This window comes from Neodiprion lecontei, chromosome 2, assembly GCF_021901455.1.
Source record: "Neodiprion lecontei isolate iyNeoLeco1 chromosome 2, iyNeoLeco1.1, whole genome shotgun sequence".
In the NCBI taxonomy this organism is placed as follows: Eukaryota; Metazoa; Arthropoda; class Insecta; order Hymenoptera; family Diprionidae; genus Neodiprion; species Neodiprion lecontei.
This window is the reverse complement of record NC_060261.1, coordinates 17,371,326-17,397,181: the sequence shown is the minus strand read 5'-3', so window position 1 is coordinate 17,397,181 and position 25,856 is coordinate 17,371,326. Positions and strand designations below refer to the sequence as shown.

The 25,856-nt window shown below is 34.6% G+C and overlaps 2 protein-coding genes and 2 long non-coding RNA genes across 12 annotated transcripts; 1 reads left to right on the top strand and 3 right to left on the bottom strand.

The window, feature by feature from the left end:
• Positions 1–467: 467 nt before the first annotated feature.
• LOC124293046 lies at positions 468–1,422 on the bottom strand. Its single transcript, XM_046732067.1, has 2 exons — positions 1,104–1,422; positions 468–972 (listed from the first exon to the last, which is right to left on the bottom strand). The coding sequence occupies exons 1-2, from the start codon at positions 1,191–1,193 to the stop codon at positions 547–549; spliced, it is 516 nt and encodes a 171-aa protein (XP_046588023.1). The 5' UTR covers positions 1,194–1,422; the 3' UTR covers positions 468–546.
• A 1,977-nt stretch (positions 1,423–3,399) lies between these two features.
• LOC124293051 lies at positions 3,400–6,278 on the bottom strand. Its single transcript, XR_006902956.1, has 4 exons — positions 4,877–6,278; positions 4,418–4,660; positions 3,861–4,350; positions 3,400–3,629 (listed from the first exon to the last, which is right to left on the bottom strand). It is a non-coding gene; the product is annotated as an uncharacterized LOC124293051 (long non-coding RNA).
• A 2,353-nt stretch (positions 6,279–8,631) lies between these two features.
• LOC124293049 lies at positions 8,632–10,564 on the bottom strand. Its single transcript, XR_006902953.1, has 2 exons — positions 10,424–10,564; positions 8,632–10,358 (listed from the first exon to the last, which is right to left on the bottom strand). It is a non-coding gene; the product is annotated as an uncharacterized LOC124293049 (long non-coding RNA).
• On the top strand, positions 10,511–21,864 carry LOC107221700. Of its 9 annotated transcripts, none has more exons than XM_046732052.1 (14): positions 10,550–10,644; positions 11,204–11,258; positions 11,586–11,746; positions 13,747–13,820; positions 13,942–14,051; positions 14,137–14,351; positions 15,885–15,993; positions 17,032–17,111; positions 17,538–17,601; positions 17,662–17,737; positions 18,625–18,882; positions 20,298–20,403; positions 20,503–20,731; positions 20,814–21,864. In XM_046732052.1, exons 3-14 carry the CDS (start codon positions 11,604–11,606, stop codon positions 20,949–20,951), a joined length of 1,602 nt encoding a protein of 533 aa, XP_046588008.1. In that variant the 5' UTR covers positions 10,550–10,644; positions 11,204–11,258; positions 11,586–11,603; the 3' UTR covers positions 20,952–21,864. The 9 variants fall into 9 exon arrangements, with proteins under 9 accessions (XP_046588010.1, XP_046588008.1, XP_046588014.1 ...); XM_046732058.1 differs by lacking the exon at positions 10,550–10,644 and having other exon boundaries at positions 10,990–11,258; positions 18,625–18,759; positions 18,850–18,882; XM_046732054.1 differs by lacking the exon at positions 11,204–11,258 and having other exon boundaries at positions 10,511–10,644.
• Positions 21,865–25,856: the final 3,992 nt, after the last annotated feature.

The window sequence follows — 25,856 nt, the reverse complement described above, 5'->3', positions numbered from 1 at the left end:
CAAAAGAGATGAAAGATTACTGACAGTACTGTCAGTCAATTTTCGAACACGGCCTAAGGGTGCTATTTCATGAGCAGTAAAAAGGAACAGTGGTTTAGTAACTTACTAGTTTTCACTAGCATCAGGCTGGTAATTTTACGCAGCAGCGCACTGCTTATGAAATAAGGTCTTGTGATCTTGTGGCTTGTCGCTCGAGAAACTGAACTGTGAGTAGCAGAAACTTGCGCCGGAAGTGATAGGGGAAAACTGCTGCTGCTGCTGCTTTTTACTGCTCATGAAATAGCACCCTAAGACTACTAGCCTCGTGAAATTTGGCCCGTCGACAATAGAGGCTGAAGTATTTGGGGGGATCACGAAGTATAGATACAAGGAGTCTGAACGTAATGTTGAACGAATGGTCGTAATTTAGGGGACAGATTTTTTTGCCGGTAGAGTGCGCCACTTTTTAAGAAGCACTCGTTTAAATTCTTACGCGGGAAGTCTTGTTGCAATTGACACCTCTCTGGAAAAAAATATTCTGAGAAATGTGGAATTAAATACAAAGTTTTAGGATTGACATTTAACTTTTCTCTCCGTAGCACTTTTATTAAAACATTTGACTAGAAAATGCCCCCGCATTATTATGAAATTGTTAATTATTTTTTTTGTTAATTCTTTTTTATGCTCGTCACAGCCAACAAAAATTGATATATTTCTTGTCGTATCGTCATTTATATCAGAGATTGTTGAAGAATCATTATTTAATAGCAAGCTACAATTGTTTTCATTGTCGTCATTAGTATGTGATTTTGGCTCAGCTTTCTTCCTCAAATGAACTTTCTGGTATTCATACACATATACACTACCATCTTTTAAAATCTCTCGATCAGTTTTAATCACATTCTCTGGATTAAAGTGTAATTCGCAAATAAAACTGCTAGCTTTTAATTCTTGTCCCAAAGCTGAGCTCCATTTACTACGCAATTCAACATCCTTAAAAGTAATATATATTTTTATATTTAAGCACATAAATAAAAATATTTTTCAAATATTAGAAAACTACATAAATTTTATAATTATTTGTTAATAACACAAATTTTCAATATTATTTTGAGGTTACTCACTTTTGGTGCTTTGAATAAAGCTACTTTCTCTACATTCTCACTTGCCTTTCGGCCACTAAGACAACCATGAACAGCACAACACCTACCCATTGTTTTCTTAAAATTAATTTTAAATAGATAAATTTTTATTTTATATTTAATTTAATTAATTTTAACATTCGCGAGCTAGTATATGGTGTATGTTTACGTGTAATAATAATAATAACAACGGTACGTCCTGAGTACTTGCGCAGCCAGTGGCAGAAAAGAGAACTATGATTTAGGTTTATTATTGCGTACATTAATACTATGAAAACCCCGATACCGTTCAGACTCCTTGTATCTATACTCCGTGGGGGGATAATGCAGTATTTTGCAATGCCTTAGAGCATATACTACTTGAGGTCGCTACAAAGGCTGTACGATTTAACTGGCTTAACCGGCCAAGACGGTTAACCTGGGTAATTAGCCGATGGTTTAACTGGTTAACTAGCCAAGACGGCCAACCCGGTTAATCAGCTAATGGTTTAACCGGTTAAACAGCTAAACAGTTAATAATTGAACGTTCAACCGGTTATTGGTTAAAACAGTCCAAAATTAGTTGAATCAAAAAAAAAGAAGAAAAAAGGAATTGATTAACTTTTTTATGTGTTAAATGTATTAATCAAATGATTGTTCGAATTACGATTATTCGTTATACGTATAATAAATGATTGCATTATGTATTTAATACACATTATTGTAATAATGTTATTCAATATAATAATTTCGTTGGAATACGGATATTTTTATAGGAAAATATTTCTTCTACTCAATCAAATTACGATTTTGGCACAGAAAGATTTAAATATTTGCATTTTCTAGTAATAGCGAATTTTGTGCAATTTTTTTCGTGCAATAAAATGAGTCAACTTTTACATGCGGTGTTCGGTCTCCTTAGTATTACTTCATGAATATAAATCTACTTCGCTCCATCGTTGCGTGAAATTTTGCTACATAGGACGGCAGGGTTTTTCAGTAACATTTGCTTCAAGCCTAAAACCATCGACATTGATGCCTGGAACGGTCTCGGAAGTTCATTAGATTTCCTCTGCGATCCGTTACGACATTGCGGATACCGGCGATCCAGTCTTACATGGGACGGCACAATTAGTCTGTTCTCCCAGAAAAGCATCTCTAGGAGTTTCCTTACTAACTATAATTAATATCAAATAATAATTTTGAAAAGGCGCACTTGTAATATAGTGATATTGAGATTCTGTAAGAGGATCTCGCGATTCTTAAGCAAATCTGGTTTGTAATTTAGTAATACATAGTTAGATCTGAGAAGTTATATGTCATCTAGTAACTTTTGGTTTTATTGCAAGATTCTCGTGCGAAAACTAGGCGTGGTTGGTAATAGCGTTTTCCACTGGTTGCACTGAGTGCCTACTGGCTCGAACAAGGGGCACTCGTTCCGTACATGCGTCGCCCGGCATCGGGGCGAACCTTATGTGTGGAACACACCGTAAAACGTATAAAGGCAGACTAGATCATAATTTCTCCTAAATCAGAAATAATGTGACGTTACTTGAGCGACTACGCGACTGTCAGTTTTTCAAGCAAGCCAATTGAACAAACGCAACGGTAATTTTTTGTTTGTAAATAAATGTCACAAATGTTAGGCACGACCATACAAGGCGAAAAGAATTGACAATTCCACTGAAAAGATAAAAATTAATAAGCAGCAAGTCAAGTTGTCCCAATCTCCTGAAATATACCCAGAAGTTAACCTCTAAAAGCTGAAAAAATGTGTATCCGCACTTTGATATCGGACATGCTGTGGATTAATCCTATGAAATTTAAAATTTTGGGTATCTCTCCTCCATCTTTCGGCTCCAGCCATCCATCATCACTGCTAGACGAAGATGAAATTAGATCTAATAAAAGAGTTGCTGTCACAGCATCTATTTCGACTCTTTCACGATCGGCAGCCATAATTGCACTGCTTTGACACCGACTCCCGATTTCAGGGCAATATTTTACGCACTCAATGCTAAATTCACGCACCCGAGCTGCCAATGGAACCACTGATATATATATACACTGGATTGGATATTACCGTATACTCTACGTGTAAGCTCGTGCGTCCAATTGAACAATTGAATTTCCGCCATCTTGTACAGAAAGTTGTCACAAAATGCGCGCTAGATTTGAACTGCGTAATATATGCTATTTAGATCTAACGATATATTCGTCACACAAAAAAGTTTTTGACGAGTAAAATAATGTTTGATACATTAAATGAAGAACAAATCATTTTTTCGAAAGTATATTATTATTTAAAATTATATGGTGTAAAAGATCATTAAATAATATGACGAAAAACTTGTATTTAAGCGTGATTTTTCTTTATGTTCAAAAGAAGTCCTCAATTCTGAGAAGTTTTCGTCCATTATCCTTTATCCTATGGTGGGCTGAATTCCATACGGATTATTCAAACATTTGTATAACACTAATTCAACCGTTAGGGAATCCATTTACCATCCATTGATCATCAAAGTGGAGCTTAAGACATGTAAAAAAAGTTTTGAATTAAATTATATCGAATTGGGTGAGTAAAAACTTTATTCAAAAATATGGAGAATAAAACTTTCCTTGCAAACGTTAAGGCATTTTTATAGAGTTGCGAGCGATAAACCACAACCGTAATATAATTAGTAGTATCAATCCACAATCCATTCACATGAAGAAAAAGTTACAAGCACAATCAAAAGAAAATAAAAAAGATGTACATACCTGAGTATGCAAATCAGGTACAAATGTGTAGGTGATCATGTAATTTGGTTACATTCACTGTGGTGGGCCGATCGGATTCATCCTGAAATTCGGTCTGCTGCAAGTTTTCACGTACAGATAAGTTACTAATAAATAACGACAATGGAAATACACAGAAATGTGTCACACACGATTTTTCTGTAACAGAGCACTTTATAATCTGTAGGTAATTAACCGCTTCAACGGCATTGACGCAATAGTGCATCACATCAACGTGTCTTTATGCACACTGAGTTTTCTCTGACCTAAAAGGGATTAACAGTTTCAGATCTTACCAAATAACGTTGGGATACTGCCTTTTGGTAAAGTTATATAATTTTTACTTTTCTTCTGAAAGCAAGAGGGTTCAAAGTGGTCGGAACACAGAAAGCTATCACTTGATGGAGACCACGGTCCAATGTTTATATTTGCGATCCACTGCTTCATAATATCAGGTGCATCCAATGGGAACCTACATAACATGCAGAATTTAAATTTATTAATTCACACGTTATGTTGCATTGAGTAACGGTACTTACTTGAACAATGAATAGCCATGTCAACATTCCCTTAATCGGTGACAAGATGAACACTCTGATTTTGGGTTGTCAAATATAGTTGGTACACTGTTCTTTTTCAATGTAATTAGGAATCCTGTCCTATCAAAGCAATCATTTGTAAAATGAGCTGAACACAATGTGCTATTTCGGTTTGGCTTCCAGTCCTTCCTCTTCATTTCTTCTAACCAATGCTGAACGCGCAACACATCTTTCACAGGAAATCTACATATCGAATTATGATTTAATCCCTGAGTCAATAATACCCGAGTTTTCAATTTCAATTATAATAAGATCGGTTCATAATTCAAATATTGTGAATTTTTACTGACACGATTCGTACGTTATAATACTCGTTAAATATAATTAGTAAATACTTCGTATGCTGACATAACCTCTGCAAGTTATCATTTGCAGAACGCTTCAGCGTTGTATACTCACTTGTGAAATGATCGCCCACTATATTTTGATTGCTTTGTTTTGCAAAAAACGCAGGTACTCATTGTTACCTCAATAATTGTTACTGTAATTTTCCATCGCAATCGATTATATACGCATACATATATCACGTATATATATATATATCTGAAGTGACAAGAATCTGTACAAAATGGCTACCGTTCAATTGGCGTGACGGCACCACGCTTAATCCAATCCAGTGTATATGTATATCAGTGAATGGAACACGCTGGAAATACGAGTCTACCGCTAGTGCGCTCTCAGTTCACACTCAGGCCGTGTTCGTAAATTGACTGACAGTACTGAAAATTCCTTAGGACAGAGTCAAAGCTATTCACGAACTCGGAAGCACAAAAGAGATGGAAGATTGCTGACAGTACGGTCAGTCAATTTTCGTACACGGCCTCAGTGCTACCAGTGGAAAACGCTATAAGAATAATGTACAGTAGTAATGAAGGGAAAATATTGGTAGCGGGCCAGTCGGATCTTAGAACCGATGCACTGTGTCTTTCTTGCTCTGCACCGTGATTAGCCGAGCGCTCTCCTGGCTCGATGAGCCGTCCAATCATGGTGCTGAACAAAAGAGACAGCGTATATCAGTTTTGCTTTCAGCCAGTCACGCATGTGAGTACACGCACACTCTACACCGTGAATAGCATATCCTAGCTAACAGTTTCCTCTGTCTCACAAGCACAGGAATTTGGGTATTCACTTTTTTGAAATTAACTAAAGATTATTCAAAAATTGGAATTCTTTACACAAAAATTAATTACCACTCATGTTGCTAATAAAATTCGCGTATTCATCTGACAAATCCACCTTCTACCATGTGTTTGAAGCGCAGATAAACTGCGTAAATATACACGAATACGGTGAATTTCGATTTAATGACTTCTTATGACATACATTTGCGTGTACTCCACCCGAAACATATGAATCCATTTAGCGGTCGGCAAAGCTGGCATTAAGATGTGGGACATGGATATATTGACAGTGCTATCTAGCGTGACGTTGAGGTAATGCAACGACATCTTGTTCTGACTAGTTCATTCGTGTTTACATCACTCCACTGAAATAGGTATAACCCCAAAAACACTAAAAATGGTGTAAAAAACTGGAGACAAGTACATTTACGTACGTAGCTTTATCTATATCCCCACAAAAAAATGTATAATGAAACACTAAAAATACACAAAAAAATTATGTACAAAAATTTGAATCAAGTCCACTCTCATATAATAAAGTATGTAGTCTTCGACATATCCTTTGCAAAAAGTTGTGAAATAAATTGATAACATCTGAAGCATGTGTCGCCAAGCACATGTGGTTTGCTGATTTACCGTCATTCATTTTTTCAATCATATAGTAATTATTGAGCTGAGGTGCTTCAATTTAAAAACGCAAACATCTTTCTCGATGTAAAAAATGTAAAAAATGTATTCAAAAAAATAAAAAGTACTTACCGAGTTCAGCTTTTCCTCTAAACCACAAAATAATAGATATAAAATGTATAATAGAAAATAAAATGAAATAAAAATAAAAATTGTAAAATTAAAAGTAATTAAAAAAAAGAAATTATAACAAAACAAAACAAAAACAAAAAAAGTATTTAGCGCGACTGCCTTAATATGAAGTGAAGTTTATAAATTAATAATGTATAAACTAACAGTCGCGCCAAGTACTTTTTTTGTTTTTGTTTTGGTTTGTTATAATTTCTTTTTTTTTTTAATTAATTTTAATTTTAAAGTACAGCTCCCGAGCGCATGAAGATCAAATAGCGCTCGGCCAGTTCTCTTCTTGTTCTGTTCGAGCCATTCGATGCTGCTAGTTGGGCCGATTTCAAATGTTTATAATTTGTAAGCAACAAATTTCCTATGAGAAACATAAAATGTTGCAATCGCAGATTTTCACGAGGAATACATATTGGATAGTCTATGAGGCAATAGTCCTCGGTCACTTTGTATATGCGGATATGGTAAGACTTTAACTTCAGTTTCATTTTTCATGGCAATAAGCTGTTACTGTAGTCGACATTAACCCGAAACGATTTTGTTATTGTTGTACTTTAATAACACCGGCCAGAAAAAAAGTGGTCTGTAAATTTGAACAGACCCACCTAACTTTATGTATTTTGACGCGCTGAATCCGAATCTGAGGTCTGTTTGGTCCATACACCCTCAAAATTTTGAGAAAAGTGCAAAAAACCGTAAGAAATGCAAAAAATTGCAGTTTTATATGATAACAAAAATTTCTACATATAAATCATACAAGTTTTACATGTGATTCGATCCGCTGAGTATAAATCTGAAGTTTATTTCGCCTGTAGGCCCATAAAAATATAAATAAATTGCAAAAAGTCCCTAAAAATTGCTATAAATTGTATTTATGGTCGTAAAAAAATTGATTAAACATGATTAAATTTATTTCTCACATATTGTGATGCACTAAATCCAAATAAAAGTTCTTTTCATGTGAATCAGTCAGAAATTTATCAAAAATCGTTCAAAAAAGCATAGAAAGATAAGGTAAGGAACGAGCTTTATCGATTTCAAGCTGTTCTTCGTTTGTGTCGAATTCTTTTATCTTCAAATGACCTACGCAACGGGTTTCTCTTTCCTTTTTTATTGTCCTTCGTTACTTCTCTCTTCAGCGTCCAGCAAAAATCTGCCATCATGTTGACATTCCACGTCCCTTGATATCGATAAAGCTCATTCCTTACCTTATCTTTCTATGCTTTTTTTGAACGATTTTTGGTAAATTTCTGACTGATTCACATTAAAAGATTTTTTATTTGGATTTAGTGCATCACAATATGTGAGAAATAAATTTAATCATGTTTAATCAATTTTTTTACTACTGTAAATACAATTTATAGCAATTTTTAAGGATTTTTTGCAGGTTATTTATATTTTTATAGGCCTACCGGCAAAATAAACTTCAGATTTATACTCAGCAGATCGTATCACATGTAAAACTTGTATGATTTATATTTAGAAATATTCATTATCACCAAAACTGCAGTTTTTTGCAATTCTTACGGTTTTTTGCACTTTTCTCAAACTTTTGAGGCTGTACGGACCAAACAGACCTCAGATTCAGATTCAGCGCGCCAAAATACATAAAGGTAGGTAGGTCTGTTCAAATGTACAGAACACTTTTTTTTTTTGTGGGCCGGTGTAATTTAACGTATACCTCTACGTCTTGTTCTAAATTTCAGTTCAAGATTCATTTGTAACTCTTTAACTCTACAGTTGTTTTTGTCTAAATATGCAAAACTCTACCATCACACTAGGAGGTATGAAAAAGTAAAGAATAGTGCCCAATTTTTAGATGTAAATTAGTTAAAACGAAGTCATTTCCTCGGTATTTGAAATTATGAGGTTCAAATAGGTGCGTATGACCTTTTATAAAACATTCACTGCATTATAGACCAATCGAATTTTGGATTAGAAAGCAAATCTCGTATAGAATTCTCCAGCCGAAAAAAAAATTCTCAATTTGTCCGCGAGTGTCCCCTGTCTGATTTATCTTTCTATTATCAATGATTACGGGCCTCATCGCATGCTAACTCCGATTCCTGCGCCAAAAGCCACACCTGGATTTCAATATCCTTTCATGTATATCTTCGTTATAATTGATTGATATTGTTTTCCATAGGCTCTAGATGCATAAATCCGAGATTCAACTGCTGAAGAGAATGTCCGTCAATGTGATGTTGATAATCTCAATTGAACAAGTTTGCAAAATAAGTTTATTTGGCACGTGTTGAAGTATACACATTTCCAACGGTTTCTATCCACTCGTTGAAATTGCTTAATTCTTTTTCGTTTGTGAAAAAAATGTCCTCCACTTGACGTATTCAAGGAAGATTTGAAGAAAATTTATTTAAAATCAAGATTATATTTACGGAATTGAATTACATGCATTGTGTGAATTATTGGTTTTCCTGGTCTCGTATGATAAAAACTACGTACGAGTTTTTCTTTGTTTATTTCTTTTTTCTTAGACCCTCACAAAGTTCCTCACAGAGTTCGAGGAACCATATCAAAGCCTCAATAAAACCCTCTTCAATTACACACACGTAATTTATATCTGCGTAATTTTCAAGGAAGCTTCCAAAGAGAGAGATGACGTGCTTCGACAGCTCATTGGTGAGGTAGAGAATCACGTAATTGTTGGCTGCCATTATTGCGCAGATATCCCTTCATGACGTTTAATTCAAATTGAGCAACTGCTGAGAACACATGCGATATAATAAATTACCGAAGTAATGAAAAATAGTAGTATACCTAGTCTCGACCTCCCGCGTGTTTTACAGCTACACGAACAAATGATAAAACAGTTGGAATTTTTTCGTTCTCACTGATTAATTCGTATTTTCGTTTTCCTTCTTTGAAATGTGACCAGAAATTGCTGTTACTTATCTGCAGATCTTTTATTACAAACTATTATTACCTATTATAATTAGAAAACGGATCATCGTTCTTAATCTATACTAGCGTTAATACGGCTTCGGATAAGTAGACGTGAGGCTCAGGATCAAAGGTATCGACATTAAATGAAGCGAAGTGCTCTCGTATTTTTTCGCGTGATGATTGAAAGAAAAAAATTACATATATTTGTCGTGGATTAAATCAGTAATCATATTTAAATCGTCGTGAGACAGAAATTGGTACGTTTTCGTCGCAAGTATGTACAACAACAACAATAATAATAAAAATAACGATAATCCATATTTTCATAAGCATATTCAGAAGCGCTATACTTTCTTTAGTGTGATCTGTATGTGACAGCCTACTTTATATTATATACGTGTGTGTATGTGAGTGTATTTTAATAATGTAATATATGGTGACTAAAACAAATCCGATTGCAAAACTGGTATAATAATCTGCATAAATTATTTTAGTGTTGTAATAATAACTATAAACGCGGATATATATAACATTATATATGTGTGTACATGATACGTATATATTGTGTGTATGCGGATACCTGTGCGTGTATATAATTGAAATTCGATTGGCGAGTGGCGTAAAAAGTAATAATCGCGTGGGAAGAAATTAATATATACCGAGGCGTATAAGTCGAAAGTATCCGCTGGTTGTACGCACTCGAGATTTTCTAATTTTTCGTTCTCGCGGTTCTGCTGCGTGCCTTGAGCGCGTGTAGAAAAATTTCAATCATAGATTATTTGTGCGACAAGATATGTGAATCGTGGTGAACAATTACTCAAAGTGTGTTGTGATTTGACAGTTACAATGATTATAGGATTGAGTTTGGTTGAAATTTCCATTCAACTCTCATACCATATTTGATCAAAAACCATTCACGTTCTCTTTACTACGCACACGTACGTACGTATAATATGCATGGATAGAATGGTACAGCAGCCTGTGTGAACTTCGATGTGTGACATCACGGTTCATTGTTGGAGGTTTACGTCATTCTTAAGTTGGAATATCTACCGAGAAAATCTGATTACAATATTATACGTATTACCGTGACTGTTAGATTGGTGTTATTTACTTCGTGCAGTATTAGGAATGGATTCTGTCGGTTCACCCATGATGCATCGCGTATTGTTCATTAAAAAATCCTGTCCGATATTGAATTATCAATCGTGTACAACTTCGACGCTGGCAGCAGACGCATTTATATTTAAACATGTCAACCTTGTTTCATGCCCGCTAGCCTAGCTGGCTGATGCTGCTGCTGCTGCTGGTGCTGCATGCACGCTACATTTTACGGTAGCGCCAACTTCTGGTACTTTCGTTAATAACATTTATTTACTGGCGGAATAAAGCAAAGAAAAAAAAAATCGTCATACGGTGGTGATCGGTATTATTTTGACGACGCGGGCTTCGATTGTGAATTTCCGAATAGACCGATATTCCTGGTTTAATATCGTTTGTTCCAAAACACGCGGAACAGTTGTACAAAGTTAAACCCCCCTCCGCTTGTGCGTCCCCCCTCCCCCTCGTCAATGTATCCCTCGATAATTTCAGCCAGTATTTAAACAACTCGGACGTGTTTTACTTTAAATATAACAGTGTATAAATAAGTATGACCAATACCATCATCATCACCACCACCACCACCACTACCGCCACCACTACAACCGTCTAACGTTCTTTTTAACGCCAGCATACACACACGCACACAATTTTACAATAGTCATCCGTTTGTTTGTTTATTTTCGTTTTTCTCACTATCAATCGTTATTATTCTTAATATTTACATCTTACAAATACAACGTTATTACTGTACATCAAATGCAGTCGTCATTTGTTACCTTTCCAATGACAGCTGCCACATATTTCCTTTACGAGTGGACGTTTATTGATGATCAAACATTACCAAGGTTAGTTTTTCCTACCTTCGATTTTTCACCTTTTGTTTCTATTCTTCGGCCAGTGCGTTCTCAGTTCAATCTCAAGCCGATGTTAGATCAAGACTGCTTTCTTTTCCACCCCTCGCTCCGATGAACGACAACATTTTGTTTCATGACATTCAATATTCGTATTATCGTTTTCTTCGACTCGGTTCAAAAAAACTCACGTAATTTATATAAACTTTTCTTTCGATCTTGATTATCAACTTCTTACCATCAATCTCAAGCATTTGTGACCCGATCGATGTTTCTGCTCGAAAATGTATTTTATTTAATAATTTTCTTTCAATGTTTCAGATAATTTACCCTTACGTGATGCAGTTGTTTCCAAGTCGGTCGCAGCTGCACGAGATGCTGCATTGCGCTGAAGAATGTTTTGAAATAAGTTCTGTCACTTGTATAATGTTTGGAGAATTTTGCATATTTGCTACAGAACTTGAGCGCTTATGCGAACGAGGGTAAGTAAGTATCAAATTTAAAGGCATGCACACAGTAATTAACTGTAGATCGTTGCCTGAAAAGAGAAATAGTTTAGAATATGATAAATGAAACTGAAGAACAAAGATGAAGCTAGCACTCAGAATTAGCAGCCAAACGTTCTAATGTTCATTCGAATAAGGTAATGAAGTCAGAAAATCAAAATTTTGTAAAATATCTTGAAACCCAATACTTTTATAGAATTATCAAGACAAAACTGAACTGCAGTTTTCTATTTCCACGCAGTTTAACACGTTTGGCCGCTAACTCCGGCTACTAACTTCATCTTCATAACAAGAGAATTGGAGTACTCGTATTCTTTTTTAAAATATTCTGTTTTCAATTACGAGAGAAAAAAAACACAAATTAAATTAGATGACAGTTTACTTTGTTTGTTCCAGGGAAGAGTATTTAAAGATCTATTGTAAATGAACATAATTGTTACAAAGGATACTCATATATGTTAATGATGTTGAAACGTGGTGTGCTGTTTTTCATTGCAAAAGGATTTGACATTTGGAAGTACGTTTACCAATACTTGGAAAAAATAACAAAATTACTATTAAAAGTTAAGGGTTTATCTAAGTAACATGTCGAACTAACAACTATTCGTCAAAAGCCAAAGCCAATTGCCGCAAACAAATTGAACTCATCTGGAAGCATCTGATAACTTGCACAATGCACTGGAAAACAGGGGAAAAAAATGAACAAATGATGAAATTGGAAATTCAGTACGAACATAGGGCGTGATCATGTTTCACTTTCAAATTATGCATATGGCGTTTTTCTCGCACGCCATTGTGACGGTGTGCGGCTGTTGTAGATAATAGACATTGATTATCTATATTCTCTTATCAAATTTCTTCCTGTACGCCGTTACTGTTTAGTTTTGAAACAGAGGAAAAATGCTGTATGAAGGAAATAAAATCTTTGTGACTCGTAGAAAAATCGTTACCAACTATGGAAAAATTATCGTTTCAACTGTTCAAAATATGATTGACATAAGTATTGAAGATAATTCTCACTGAATAATACACATGGTTGGCTGTAATATTGATTTAACAATGTATCATTGATTAGATGTGAAGCTGATAGTAACAGCAGAACTGTTTAACCAACTACAACAAATTTACCTCAGAAACCAATTGTCATGTTATGTCATTATTGTTTCATGGATTAATATCGAGTCTGCATCATTTTTCCTTTTAATCGTCAAAATTAAAGTCGCAATAGCGTTGTGCTTCTGTACTTTGAGTGGCATGATACATGCCGAAAGTGCAAAGGCTGAAAATAATCAAAATCTGGCAAAATGAATCATTCAATGCTTTTTAGTTGGTCTTGTTGATTAATATACTAACATTGCTTTGTATTCATGGAAATCAATTTCTGCTTGTATGTATCTGGTATGTGCTAATTGAAAACTATGTTGTATTAACACATCAACATATTCATTAAAAGCTACTACGTTATAAATTAAATCGAAATAGCTGTGACATAAGTTTGATTACATTAATATTACATAATTTTACTAAAATAATTCATACAAGTCAACTCACACAGTCTCTCGCAATTCGCGAGCTATTAAACTCTCAAGTTTTAAAGAGATGGAAGCAAATCATTATATCGGAAAGTAACAGTGAAATGCATTTAAGCAACAATGTGCGTCTAAATGTCAAACACGTCGTGATTAGAAGCTTGAAAACTGAGCGAAATGAAAGAAACTTTATATGCAGCTAAAAGTTTGTTTTTTCAATAACAAATATATTGTATCCACATAAACCTCAAACAGACAAAAAATGTTTTTTGCAAAAGCTGTTTTATCCTTGTAAAAAATCTTTGAAATAATGAAAGATAAATATGATTTGATAAAATGAAACTGTTCACTACTGTTAGCTTTGAAAAAGTATGTAAGCCAACAAATTGAGGCTTCACTTTTTTGTTAAACAGCTTGTCATATTGTTAAGTATTTCTTAAATTGCAGAGTACCTGTTCCTATGAGCGCCAATCTTTCAGTGCATTGTGATGGAAAGGATATTAATTTTAAAACCAATTCAAGTGAGTAACAGAGTAAGAATAACTTTCATACCATTATTTCTACAATATATTTCTTTGCCGTTGGATTCTGACAATGTGCATTGGTATCTGTGATACATTTTCTATGAATGCGTGTCCCTAGAGAGAATGGCAAGTGAGGTATTTTTGGGTGGATCTTGTAACCCCACAACTTGGAGGTCAGACGTGGCGATACCAACACTCCAAAGACTTGGAATCACATATTATAATCCCGTGAGTAATTGGATATTGTTTCTCTGATTTCCTTTCCTCAGTACGACGATTGCAAATTTTTGTAACGAGGAAATGAATTTTGTAGCAAGTTTCACAGTGGGGACCAGAACTGATAGCTCAGGAATATGAAGCTAAACAGGCAGCAAGGGTCTTACTATTTGTTATAGACAACCAAACACGCAACACTGCAGGTATTATAGAAGCAGCTCAATTGGCAGCTACGCGCAGCAATTCCTTAATACTTGTTATTTATCCTTATCGACCTGATCAAAGCATACTTGGAGAAAATGTTTCGATGCAGTAAGTATATGCAGTTATAAATGAAAGGCCTTTATATAGTAAGAAAACAAACTGGTATTTACGGATAAACGGGCCGTAACATATGACTCAAAAGCTGGGAAAAAAGGAAATGCGTTTATAAAATTCTAGCCGTATCATCTGCACCAAGTATGGTGCCCACTAGGGTAGTTTCTAAAATAGACTATTTTTACTTCTGATTGGGCCGCCCGTTAAATCTGTTTCGAATAAATAAATAAAAATTTCTTTCATACCATAACTAACAGACCTCAGCTCTAAACTGTGCTTGCAATGGGGATAAATTTCGCCATTTAAAATATATGCGTTTTTAATTCACTTCCAGTATATATTTTATCGCGACACTAAATGTTTGCGAAAAAATCTGTGGCTGTGAGAAATTAGTGAGTATTGATCCTACTTTTTGACAAAAATAACAGCATAGTCTATAGAGAACTATATCAGTTGTACACCATTAGAGCGTGAATTTTTTCTTAGGTTGATAATGGTGTACAACTTGAAAATGCTCTCTGGACGATGCTGATATTTTATCAAATAGTAGTGTCAATGCTTACTAATTTCCCATGGTTATAGATTTTTATGCAAATAGTTGGTAGTGCGATAAAATGTATACTGAAAGTCAAGTTAAAAAAAAAAGTATGCATATTAAATGCCAAATTTCACCCCCTCTGCATTTTGCATAGGTTTGTGGTTTACGCTTGAGATGGCGAACTATTCTTTGAAAGAGACTTTCATTTATTTATAAAAACAGGTTAGGTACTAGCCTGAACAAACTTTGCAAAGTTTAATTTAAGGACCACCCTAGTGACAACCATTCAAACAACATCCTTAACATGTATTAGAAGTGACTGGGAAAATTTGGATAATGACATTTAAGATATAGCAATTCAAGAAACGGTTTTATAATTTGAACATTTGAAATATTTCACCTCTGGTCTTTTTGAACCAATTATAATGATCTTGGGCTCATTTTACTCACTGAGCGGATCGCTAAAAAATGTCTGAAAAACACTCAAACAATCTTTTTATAGTACTGTTTTAAAATGCTAATATAATTATTGACTAAAATCTTTTGTACTGTGTCAAAAAAATATATTTATTCGTTCTGGAGACAACTATATCTACGATCTTTCGAAGCCATTTCTATAGATTTCTAGAGGAAGCAAAACAAGTCGAAAAACATCAGAATGGAATCAAAGACACGAAATGTCAATCATTTTGAATATTCAAATGATGAAACATTTTCTCAGATTGTTGGTCCTGGCTTATGATACTCGAATTTGCTCAGAATCATTTCTATCCCATAGTAGAGATGCTATTTCATTTATTTTCACCATCATTGGCACAGATAAGATTGTTGGATATTAGTTGAACGGTTTCTTCTTTTTTCTTCTCCTAACTTTTGAACGAGGCAATATGGCCCCATCTATCCTTTAATTTTACAATTAGAGTTACGATCATTCTCTTCGTTTATTATAACATGCAATAGATTCTACTTGAGGGTTTTTCTTATTCCAGAGAATACTATGACTTGATGAATGGGCTACTAGTACTTCAAAATCTCGTGGAACGGCAAAGAATACCAATATTTGGGAATATATCGATTGCTCTCAATTGTACATCTAAGGTAACTGCTCAAATTGCAAACTACCTCATTATTAATCCGTAAAAAGCATTGTCTATGTGACGCATTACATGAACATAGAACACACATTAGTAAATCGTATCAAGCTTTTAACCTGGATTGTTAGAAATATCAAAAACTTGAATCAGTTCATTAGGAAATACTGAAAAACACTTGAATTGGAAATTTTGTAATGGCATACATTCGCGTCATGACTCAATTATTGTGATGAAGTATTTTTTGCAAATGTTATTCAATGCTCAATGTCAATTACATCATCATTCAAATACCTAATACTGTATATTACAATTATTGAAGACGAATTCTGTTCTGAATGAGATTTTATTTTGTGAATATAGGTATATCATAGATGCTCCGGTAAATTTCTGACAGTCAAATGAAAATTTAAGTGTACAACTACCCAACTAATCGTAACTATCAAACATGTAGCTATTTTACAGAGAGTTCAATCATGACCTAGACAAAAAGTTAACTACTTTATTATGAAATTTTAGATGGTCTTCTAATTATATTCTGTATGTAGCTTAGTGCGTAACATAATAGCTTTTTGGCTGCGTAGATGTCATCACTGTCTGAGAAAAAAAGTCACAATAAACGTTGGCTTTCCTTGACTCTGTTTGGTACTAAAGATTCAAATCCTTGTTACGTTCCGCGATCATCTCTTATTATGCATCGCTATCAATGTATTTAACATCGTGAAAGGATGAGCAGTGATGGCAGTATTTTTGTGCAATCGAGCAATGTCAAAAGCTTTGCCTAACGGGTTCAGGTGTTTTATATTCTACCCGGACGTCGAATATATACTTGTAATTCATTTTGGTCCAATTTTACTACCTTCAGTTGGATATTAGTCGTATATCCACTAATCTGGGATGCTATGGTACTTTAGTACACGAAATTTCAAGTTCTAATACTTCCGATCTTCTCCAAAAAACGTAGCAAAACTTCTCTTCTATTCTGACTCTGTGGTTACCAAATTTAAAACATGAGAATAACTACGCGCAATTGCTGTGATTGCAGATACTTCGTGATGCTATTAATGTACAGGACTTAAATGTTGAAGATGGAATTAGGCCACTTCGGTTGGGAACTGACCTCATGTATGTATCTATTAAACATGTGTAAATTGGGCAAGATTTAAGGCTCAGTTTCAATTTTCATTCGCTTTTCTGAATCTTGTCATTCAGAAACTGTGCCCAAAATCGCTAAAAGTAGTAATGTTATCAAAAGAAAGGAGTTGATGATATTGATGTTAATGATTATCCGTTTGGAAGTTGTCAATTCTTTTCCTTCTAATATCGTTCTAGTACTTCGAAGTTCAGTAACTATATTTTTGTCACACGGTATGCTGAGAAAGTTAGTTTCGCGAGTCTGCTAGTAGCCGAAGGTTTGACGTTTCGTGTGTTGTGATATGAATCGTTCGAGTCGATTTTGGGGTTTCAGGTATTGTGAGAAACTGAATAAGTGTAAATTCGTTCGCATTGTCTAGATCGTTAGATTCTGATGATGATAAAATTGTTTTTCAGAAAATTGAATGAGATATTTAGGTCTATGGATGTTAATAACACGGGAACAGTAAGCTTGGGCGAAGTAAGTATGCAATCGTTCTTAATAACTGTTTGGTATTATAATATGACCAATAATTTTCAGGCATGGATTGCGTTACAGTCTAATACAAAAAGTAATGTATCAGTTGCAGATTCGCTCAATGCTATACACAATTCAGGTAATATATGTATATAAACAGAATGTGAGAGATGATAATCATCGGAATAAGTGCTTATTTGTATTTAAGGATAGAGTCCCCTTTTTAAAAAAAAATTTTTTTTGTGTTTGTTACAATGAAACTCGATGAATATTTTTATTCATATTATTCCATGATCCAGAAATGTTTTTGTCACACAATATTGAATCCTTAAGTTAGTGCAAGTTGCGCTGTAGGACTGCTGCTTTACGACCTGGACCACAATTGTGAATGTTCTATTGAGATGAAAAAGAAAATCCAGGCATATTTGTAATCAGAAAACTAGTATCTATTGTTCGGACTACAGACGACTTTCAGATTTGAAAATTACAATTTATAGGGAAATAATAAGTTAAACAAAATAATAAAATATTTGAAAGTCTTCGAAATTGTGCCACCATTTTGTCGAATATAAAAAAAAAAAAACGGCCGTAGTTAGACAATGGAGACTAGTCTTCTGGTTACAAGTATGTCTGCATATTCTTTTTCAGGTCATTAAAAGAGCCATGATCATAGTCCAGGTCGCAAAGCAGCAGTCCTACAGCGCAGCTTGCACCACCCTAAAGCATTCAATATCGTGTGACAAAACAGAATTCCTGCATCATGTAATAATATCAATAAAAATATTTACCGAGTTTCATTGCAATATACAACGGAAAAAAATTTCATAAAAATTCCAGATAATACACCTAGAGTTGCCCAAAAAAAGGCAGCCCTGTCTTAATGCATCGAGTTAAAACCACGTTCAAGAATTTTCCATCAAAAAAATGTCATTGTTTTATGGAAACTATTTCGAAGTTCAAATGAATGAATTGAGTTCAAATTTTTAAACAATTATTCCCACCTAACTGCTAATTTTAATGTTGCAGATGTATATGAGACATTGATAGCGAATTTTTCGACAAGAGATGATCCGGCTGAATATCAAATTAATTTTGAACAATTCTGTGCCGTTGCAACTGAATGGGCTTGGAAATTAAAAAATAACAGCGTTGCCAGTGAAAGTGAGATACCTTCAGTTTGGAGTATATTTTATAAGAAGGCTTCAAAGTTCCTCCACAGAGCTATCATTCGCCCTTTTAACAACTTTATAGGTATTTCCTGTTCAAACAGTCTTCTGCTAACTGGTAATGTGGATCCTTGATAATCCATATAATCACAAGCAATAGCGAATGAGCTCTTTGAAATATTTCACAAAAATTACGTTTGAGGATCAATTGGCTGGTGAGCAGACGGAAGAAACGTTCAAAAAGTCTGGCGATGTTATTTGCTGCAATGATGATGAAAATGAATGAAACCGAATACCTCCTCAGTAAAAAAAATTTATCTGAGCAAATTTGAATAACACAACCTGAGTGTATGATATTACAATTTGAAAAAAGATTGTATAGTTAGAACGTTCAAAATGATTAAATTGCAGTGCGTTTTTTGTCTGATTCTAATGTTTTCATGCTTGTTTTATTCATATGTTTTTCAGACAATTTGTGAATATTTAGTCAGTGAGCAAAGTGGGCCCAAAATCATCAGAACTTTGAAAAGAACACTAGAGTTTGATTCTTTTGTACGGTCTAATTGTGAAATGTTTTCTCAAATTGTTGATATTTGAGCTTATGTTATTTGGATTTGGCCAGATTCATTTCTGTTACTTAATAAGAATGTTGTTTCATTTCATGTTCACTATCATTGGCGCAAATAGCATTGCTGAAAATCTCTTTAACAGTTTTTCCTCTTTTCCTAACTTTTGATCCAGACAGTCTGACCGATTCATCCTTAATATATACGTATAAATATCGTTATTATATTTCAATCGTAAACTTGATTGTTCTCTTTTAAATTTGAGTTTTGAAACTGAGGTATTTCCATTTCTCGAAATATGTTTAATATACCACCAATTGTCGAGTGAATTTCAGTCTCTGCAAACCCTATATTCACATTTCATGTATATTAGACCATTTGACATTGGTAGTAGTTCTTTTTTGCCAAATTGGAAATCAGTTCAGGACTAGTTTGATTCGAATCATATATCCCCCTAGAGTCTGGGTTATAATGGTTTTACTAATTGTATATGTATGAGAAAATGTGCAATGTTTTTGCGGCAAGAAAATAATACTTATAAGTTCAAATTCTCCTTTCATGCAATTTCGAAATGTAACTACAGGTGCGCAATTTTATGCCACTACGATGTTAGCGCTGCTAAATTGATTAGCTTATTATAACTATTTGTTTTATCAATGAACGAATCTCGATAAATTAAGATTGTGGCCACATGAAATTTAAATCTTTTCTATTCATTGCTATAAATGTATAGGATTGTAATTTTGTATTATACGATTTTTCGTTTTGTAGTCTATTTTCCTTCTTTCTTCAATCTTCAATTGGCTAAATATATTATAAATATGTAAATATATAAATGAAAAAAATAGTGGATATTCAAGCAAACGTCCCATATTTACTTGATCTAGAATCAAATTATTACATATCTGCATGTATATACCAAGGAACAAGGAATGGGAAAATGAGATTTATAAAGTTTTCGTTACAGGCTGGCCTAGCACTTTAATACCAGAGTCAGAAAATCGAGACATATTTGTTGGTGTAACTGGGAAAGATATATTCTGGTTAAACTCAACGGCTGCACCTCTGATAAAGTGAGTATTTTAAGTTATATTTGGTTTAATTTTAGGCAAATATCTCTAAAGGTCAAGAGTTTTGTTGAATATTAATTTTCTGGTTCACATTGTGTTTAGATCGATGGATTTATCTGTGTACAAAGCAGATTTAAATGAATATGATGTGAGGATATTATCTCAACAATTACAACATATGAAAGCATCACGTTTAATTTTACTAATTGTTCCGCCCCATTCGAGGGGCATATCTATAATGGCTTTGGCAGCTCATTTCATAGGACTCCGCTCAAAACTTGTTTTATGCATTCAGAGTCTTCCTGATGATTGTACAATTTCTGGAGAAAAGGTATAGTTCATCACTCTTCATCTATAAATAAATAAATTCAGTGGAAAGATGTACCAATGTACTTTGCATTTTTCTCTTCTAGCTAACTCAGCAAGCTATTAAGGACTATAATCGAGGAAGAATGTATTTATCAGACTATGCGACTCGCGAAGGTGTACCTGTATTTCAAAATATTGCCGATGCTTTACAGCATGCGATAGAAGAAGTTCAACGTCGTTAATTTTTATATAATAGCTCCTCAATTCTAAACTAATTTATTTTATTTTTGTTTTACCATTTTACAATTTTTTTTTCTTTTGTTTTATGTCTTTGTTTAAAATTATTTTTACCGTAACTTAACTTGACAATTTTTTGTAATTTTTTGGTAACTGGTTGAGGATTGATTATATGTGTATATATCATTAATTATTCTAACGACTGTAGTTAATTCCCACTGACAGCAGTTATAACGGAAAAACGTAAAACGTTGTTTTTTTTATGAAAGTAACAGTTTTAACTATACACATACACATGCGATATGTATATATAACACATATATATATGTATGTGTGTGTGTGTGTGCGTGTGTGTGTATATAATGGCAACAGTAGATAACAAAATCTCGATTAAATGCTCAGACTTTTGTTATTTAAACATTAGTGGCTCAACATTTACCTTTGAATAATTTTCTAATTAATCACGTATATCCCTTGGTTATTTTTTTTTTTTTTTTTTTCAAATAAATCTTAGCAAAGTATTATTATTTTGTATTCAATCTTTGCCTCTCATGCCTTTTTATCTATAACAAAAAACTGTAGCAAAATATGACAATCTTTAAATACTAACTGATATGTTTTTTGTACTTTGAGTACTTTATTCAATTTATATACACGTGTATCGGAATTGTAAGATTTATCGTTACCACTGTTGGAGCATTCTCTATTAAAAACTATTAAACACATTGTATTTTATACGTCCAATTATCAATGAGGTCCCAGTGTAGTTAAGCTTTGTTTACTTAATTGATACCATTTTTTCTTTTTATTTCAAACTCATTTCCGAATTATAATTCTGAGCAATTCGCTATAATTCGTTATAAAATTGTGTTTGTATTTTATGGTATTTGAAAGCAAAATATACATACACAAATTCCATCCTTATTTTCTTTTTTCACCAGTAACAATTGAATAAGACATGTCTGTCTCCTTTCGGTTATAGTACTATAATTTAGCATATTACTGTACTGATATCTTTATGAATTACTGTATTATAAAATGGTATTACTTTGCACACAACTTATAAGTATGAACCAAAATACCCAATAAATACTCCAAAATGCTGTGGTAATTTTGCCCACTTATAAATTACAAATACCAACATTACGAGGAGCGTGCGAAGATTTTGGCTTAAAACTGGCAGTCAATTGTTAAGATGATTGTGTCTAAAATATTGTGACATCATCAACATGAAAGATCATTGAAGGTTATACAATTTGAGCTGCAGCTCATTAATTGATCTGGAAAAACTAGCAAGTTTCATCATGTTCGAATAACAATTGATAGGAAAATATTGACTGTTAATCCTAATAATTACTAAATGCTACAATACCTAGATGTGAAGCGTTTGGCTGTTCCACATAGCTGCAAAACTTATCATGTCACATTTTAAAATTTTATACTAAAATTTCATCCATAGTATTCGAATAAGTAGTTCTTACATACTATGTAACGTAATACATATTTAACATATTTTAACGACTATACTACATAAAAGGGTTCTCGGTGCGTATTGAGTAAATTCTAAACCAAGGAATACTGCACCCGGCAAAAATAAATTAGGTGAAAGTAGGTCAAGTAGGTCAGTTAATGACAGGTAAATGTTCGCGTCTTAAAGTCTTGAGACTAACTGGTTCTACTATAATATGTATTTGCGGAGCAAACGTACATACTTGATCAAACAACTGATAAGGGATGCTGATCGGTTACGGTGTCAGCTGTATGTTGACATGTATGAAAGGTATGAGGAAGTTCGTTGCATTTTGTTGACGAAAAAATTTAAAGACGGATTTGACCTCTGGACAGATTTTCGTGATCACTACTCGGCCGGTAAGTGAGACCGAGATGATCAGGGGACTACAAAAAGCCGCATTACCGATCCAAAAGCTTCTTTATCGACGAAACCCATTTAACGTGCAAGCTATGAAGATACGCAAAACTTATTAGGGCGTTGACTGAGGATATATATCTCTTCAGTCAACGATTAGGGTAACCGCCATGTCTATGCAGGGTACTAACGCTTATTTAAATCAAAGTAAGCAACTTGCCACCTAATTTGTAACGCTTCCACTAGAGGAATATTAGGTAATTTTTCGAACCGTTCAGGGGACCCCTCCACCAACAAACATTGAGTGAAGGTTGAGACCTATGTACTACAATAAAATGCATAAATGCCTTAACTTTCTCGCCTAATTGCTTGCCGTCCGAAATAAAATGTGAGTTCCACTCTATAACATTAATTTATTATCAGTGTTTGTCATTTATCGCAGCTGACCATAGACATATTCTGCACAACTTCACAATAAATTTAGTGCAGTGGTAGTGCAGTGCGGAAGTTTGGAAATAGGAATACCATGCGAGCGAACTACAACCGCGCTAGGTCAATTGTGAACAGTGTTGCCAACTCAGTAGTTTTTCCACTAAATCTGGTTGTTTTTATTCTGGGACGGTAGAAAAAATGCACTTTTGGTAGTGAGTAGATTTTGTCAGTGGTATGGTTGGTCATCAGTTTGTACACGTTTTAATTCCTTAATCATTAGATGACAGCATGAAAAGTAAATCTTTTTTCCTTTTCTTCTTATGGATGTTACAATTTATATCAATAATAAATATTCATGTTCTAATAACAGTAAACTTCATTTGTTTTTTGTTTTTTTATTCGATTTTATTAACGGTATATTGACGTCCAATGCTAATGTTATATTACCATGTATTATAAAGTAATAATTAGATCCAAATTCTATTATAGATGTTCATTTAATACATACAAATAAGATAATTATTTTTAGGCAAATATTCGCGCGCTAAATTGACATAAAATTTTTAATTCAGTCCACCAGGGGCAAGTTTAGTGGTTTTTCAGTGGAATTGATTGGTCGTCTTAGTGGGAGGGAATTCAGAGTGTTGGCAACACTGATTGTGAATAATACTTCAGACCGCGCAGTCTCTTAAGTCTGTGCAGCCGACGTGCATCCCATTCTCTCACGTGAGCTGCATCGCTAGTCATTGTCAAATAATTCGTATAAAATTGAAGTCGCATTTTGTTTCGGACTGAAAACAAGTGAGCTGGAAGATTAATTCAAGGTACGTTCCGAAAATAGCTCCCGGTACCGTTAACAATCTTTTATTTATTTTGGGCTGCCGCGTTTGGAACTAGCCTTAGTGACTAGCTCTGTCGCTGCCTAGTGAGTCTTACAGCTATATTCATAGTCCTTCCTTGAGGAACAAGAGCTCTGTTCGTTTTAGTTACACTTTTATACACTTTTTACACTTTTCCTGAATCTAGTCAATGGAAGGTGCCCTTTCCTAGGGAAAGTGTAAAAAGTGTAGAAAGTGTAACTAAAACGAACAGAGCTAAGGATTCCTTGTTTCTCATTTCACATTTCATACACCCGTATTCATAGTGTCTCCTTATCTCAAAGATAAAGGACGCCTTGATGAAGGCTTCCTTGAATCTCAGAGGCGGCCTCGTTTCATAGTCACAACTTGGCTCTCCCTTCCAGAAGGAAGACATATTTAGGGATATGTCATTGCTTATGGTGGTGAAACTGCTGATCGAAGCGCCACTCGGCTATATTTAAATCTAACTTAAACCGCTTGGCTCTCATTGTCAAGTTGCATCGGTTGATGAGAGTGTATAACCTCAAAGAAGTTAACCTGTAGACTGGCTGTGATCTCTGCGTCATACGGGTCATAAGTGCATAGACGCCAAGCGCAAGCGCAAGCATTGGCTACATGAAACGAAACAGCCAATCGCAGTGCCGAAGGTTTCCTCAAGGAAGCTCGAGACCTGCCTTGAAAGAAGGAGGCCAAGAAGGCTCAATAAGGTAGAAAAGTACTCGAAATTCTTTGGCCAATTCTTTTACTTGATGACCGTAGCCTGAGTACGCGTGTAGAGTAGAGTAAATTTTGAGTTCGTGAGAAAGTTGAGTAGAGTCACGGGTTTTAGTTGAGTCTCTCTCGTTTATAAAATCAAGTATAGCCGAATTTCGGTGTACCGGGTCGAGCCGCGTTATCGGGTTTTGCAGTGTCACCTCTCGAGTAGTTCGGGAAGTGCCGAATTGGAGTGCTCGGATTAGCGGATAACGTTTTGGAAGATTTTGAGAAGGTTTGATTTCGGATGCGTTGCGATAGCGTATCGTTTAGGTTACGTTTAGTTGCGCCTGCATTGAGTCCCGTACCCGTTAGTTAAGATAATGTAAATTGAGTTGTGTTACCTTGAGCTTGTGTTTAGTTGAAGTTAAGTTTAGTGGTGCTTGCGCTTAGTTAAGTTGCCGTTCAGTTAAGATAATGTTTAGTCGAGATTGCCGTTGCGTTGAGCAGCAGTTGAGACGAGAAGTTTGAGTATTGAGGTTTGGTTGCGTTTGAAATATAGTAACGTTTGCGGATTCGTTTAGTTGAGATAAGTAGGAAATAAGCTTTCGGTTAAGTTATGTTGTCACGTTTAGATTTACGGCAGCTCGCGGTAGCGTCGAAGCTCCGAGTCGGGTGAGATCTCGGGTGAGATTGAGGACGCCGTCTGTTCGGTAGCCCGACGGCGCACCGTCGAGTAATTAGTTTTAGTTTCGGTTTCGAGTGATTAGTTCTAGTTTCGGTTTCGAGCAATAATCGCCATGAAGAAGAAATGGCGAATTTGCAAATTCAGAATTGCGTATGAAGATTTTGTGATCGTTGAGTGACATTTTAGTTAAGGAGCCGCGAGCTCCGTAGAGTAAGAAATAGAGTATGTTACGTGTAACTTTCTGTTTATTTTTAGAATCGCGATGAGCGACTTTTGGATTATATTTTTTTTGTTTTTGTATCACCGCTATTGGGAAATATAAGATTTTATTTTACTTCTTTTGTTAAATAGCGTGTGTATTTCGAGTGTC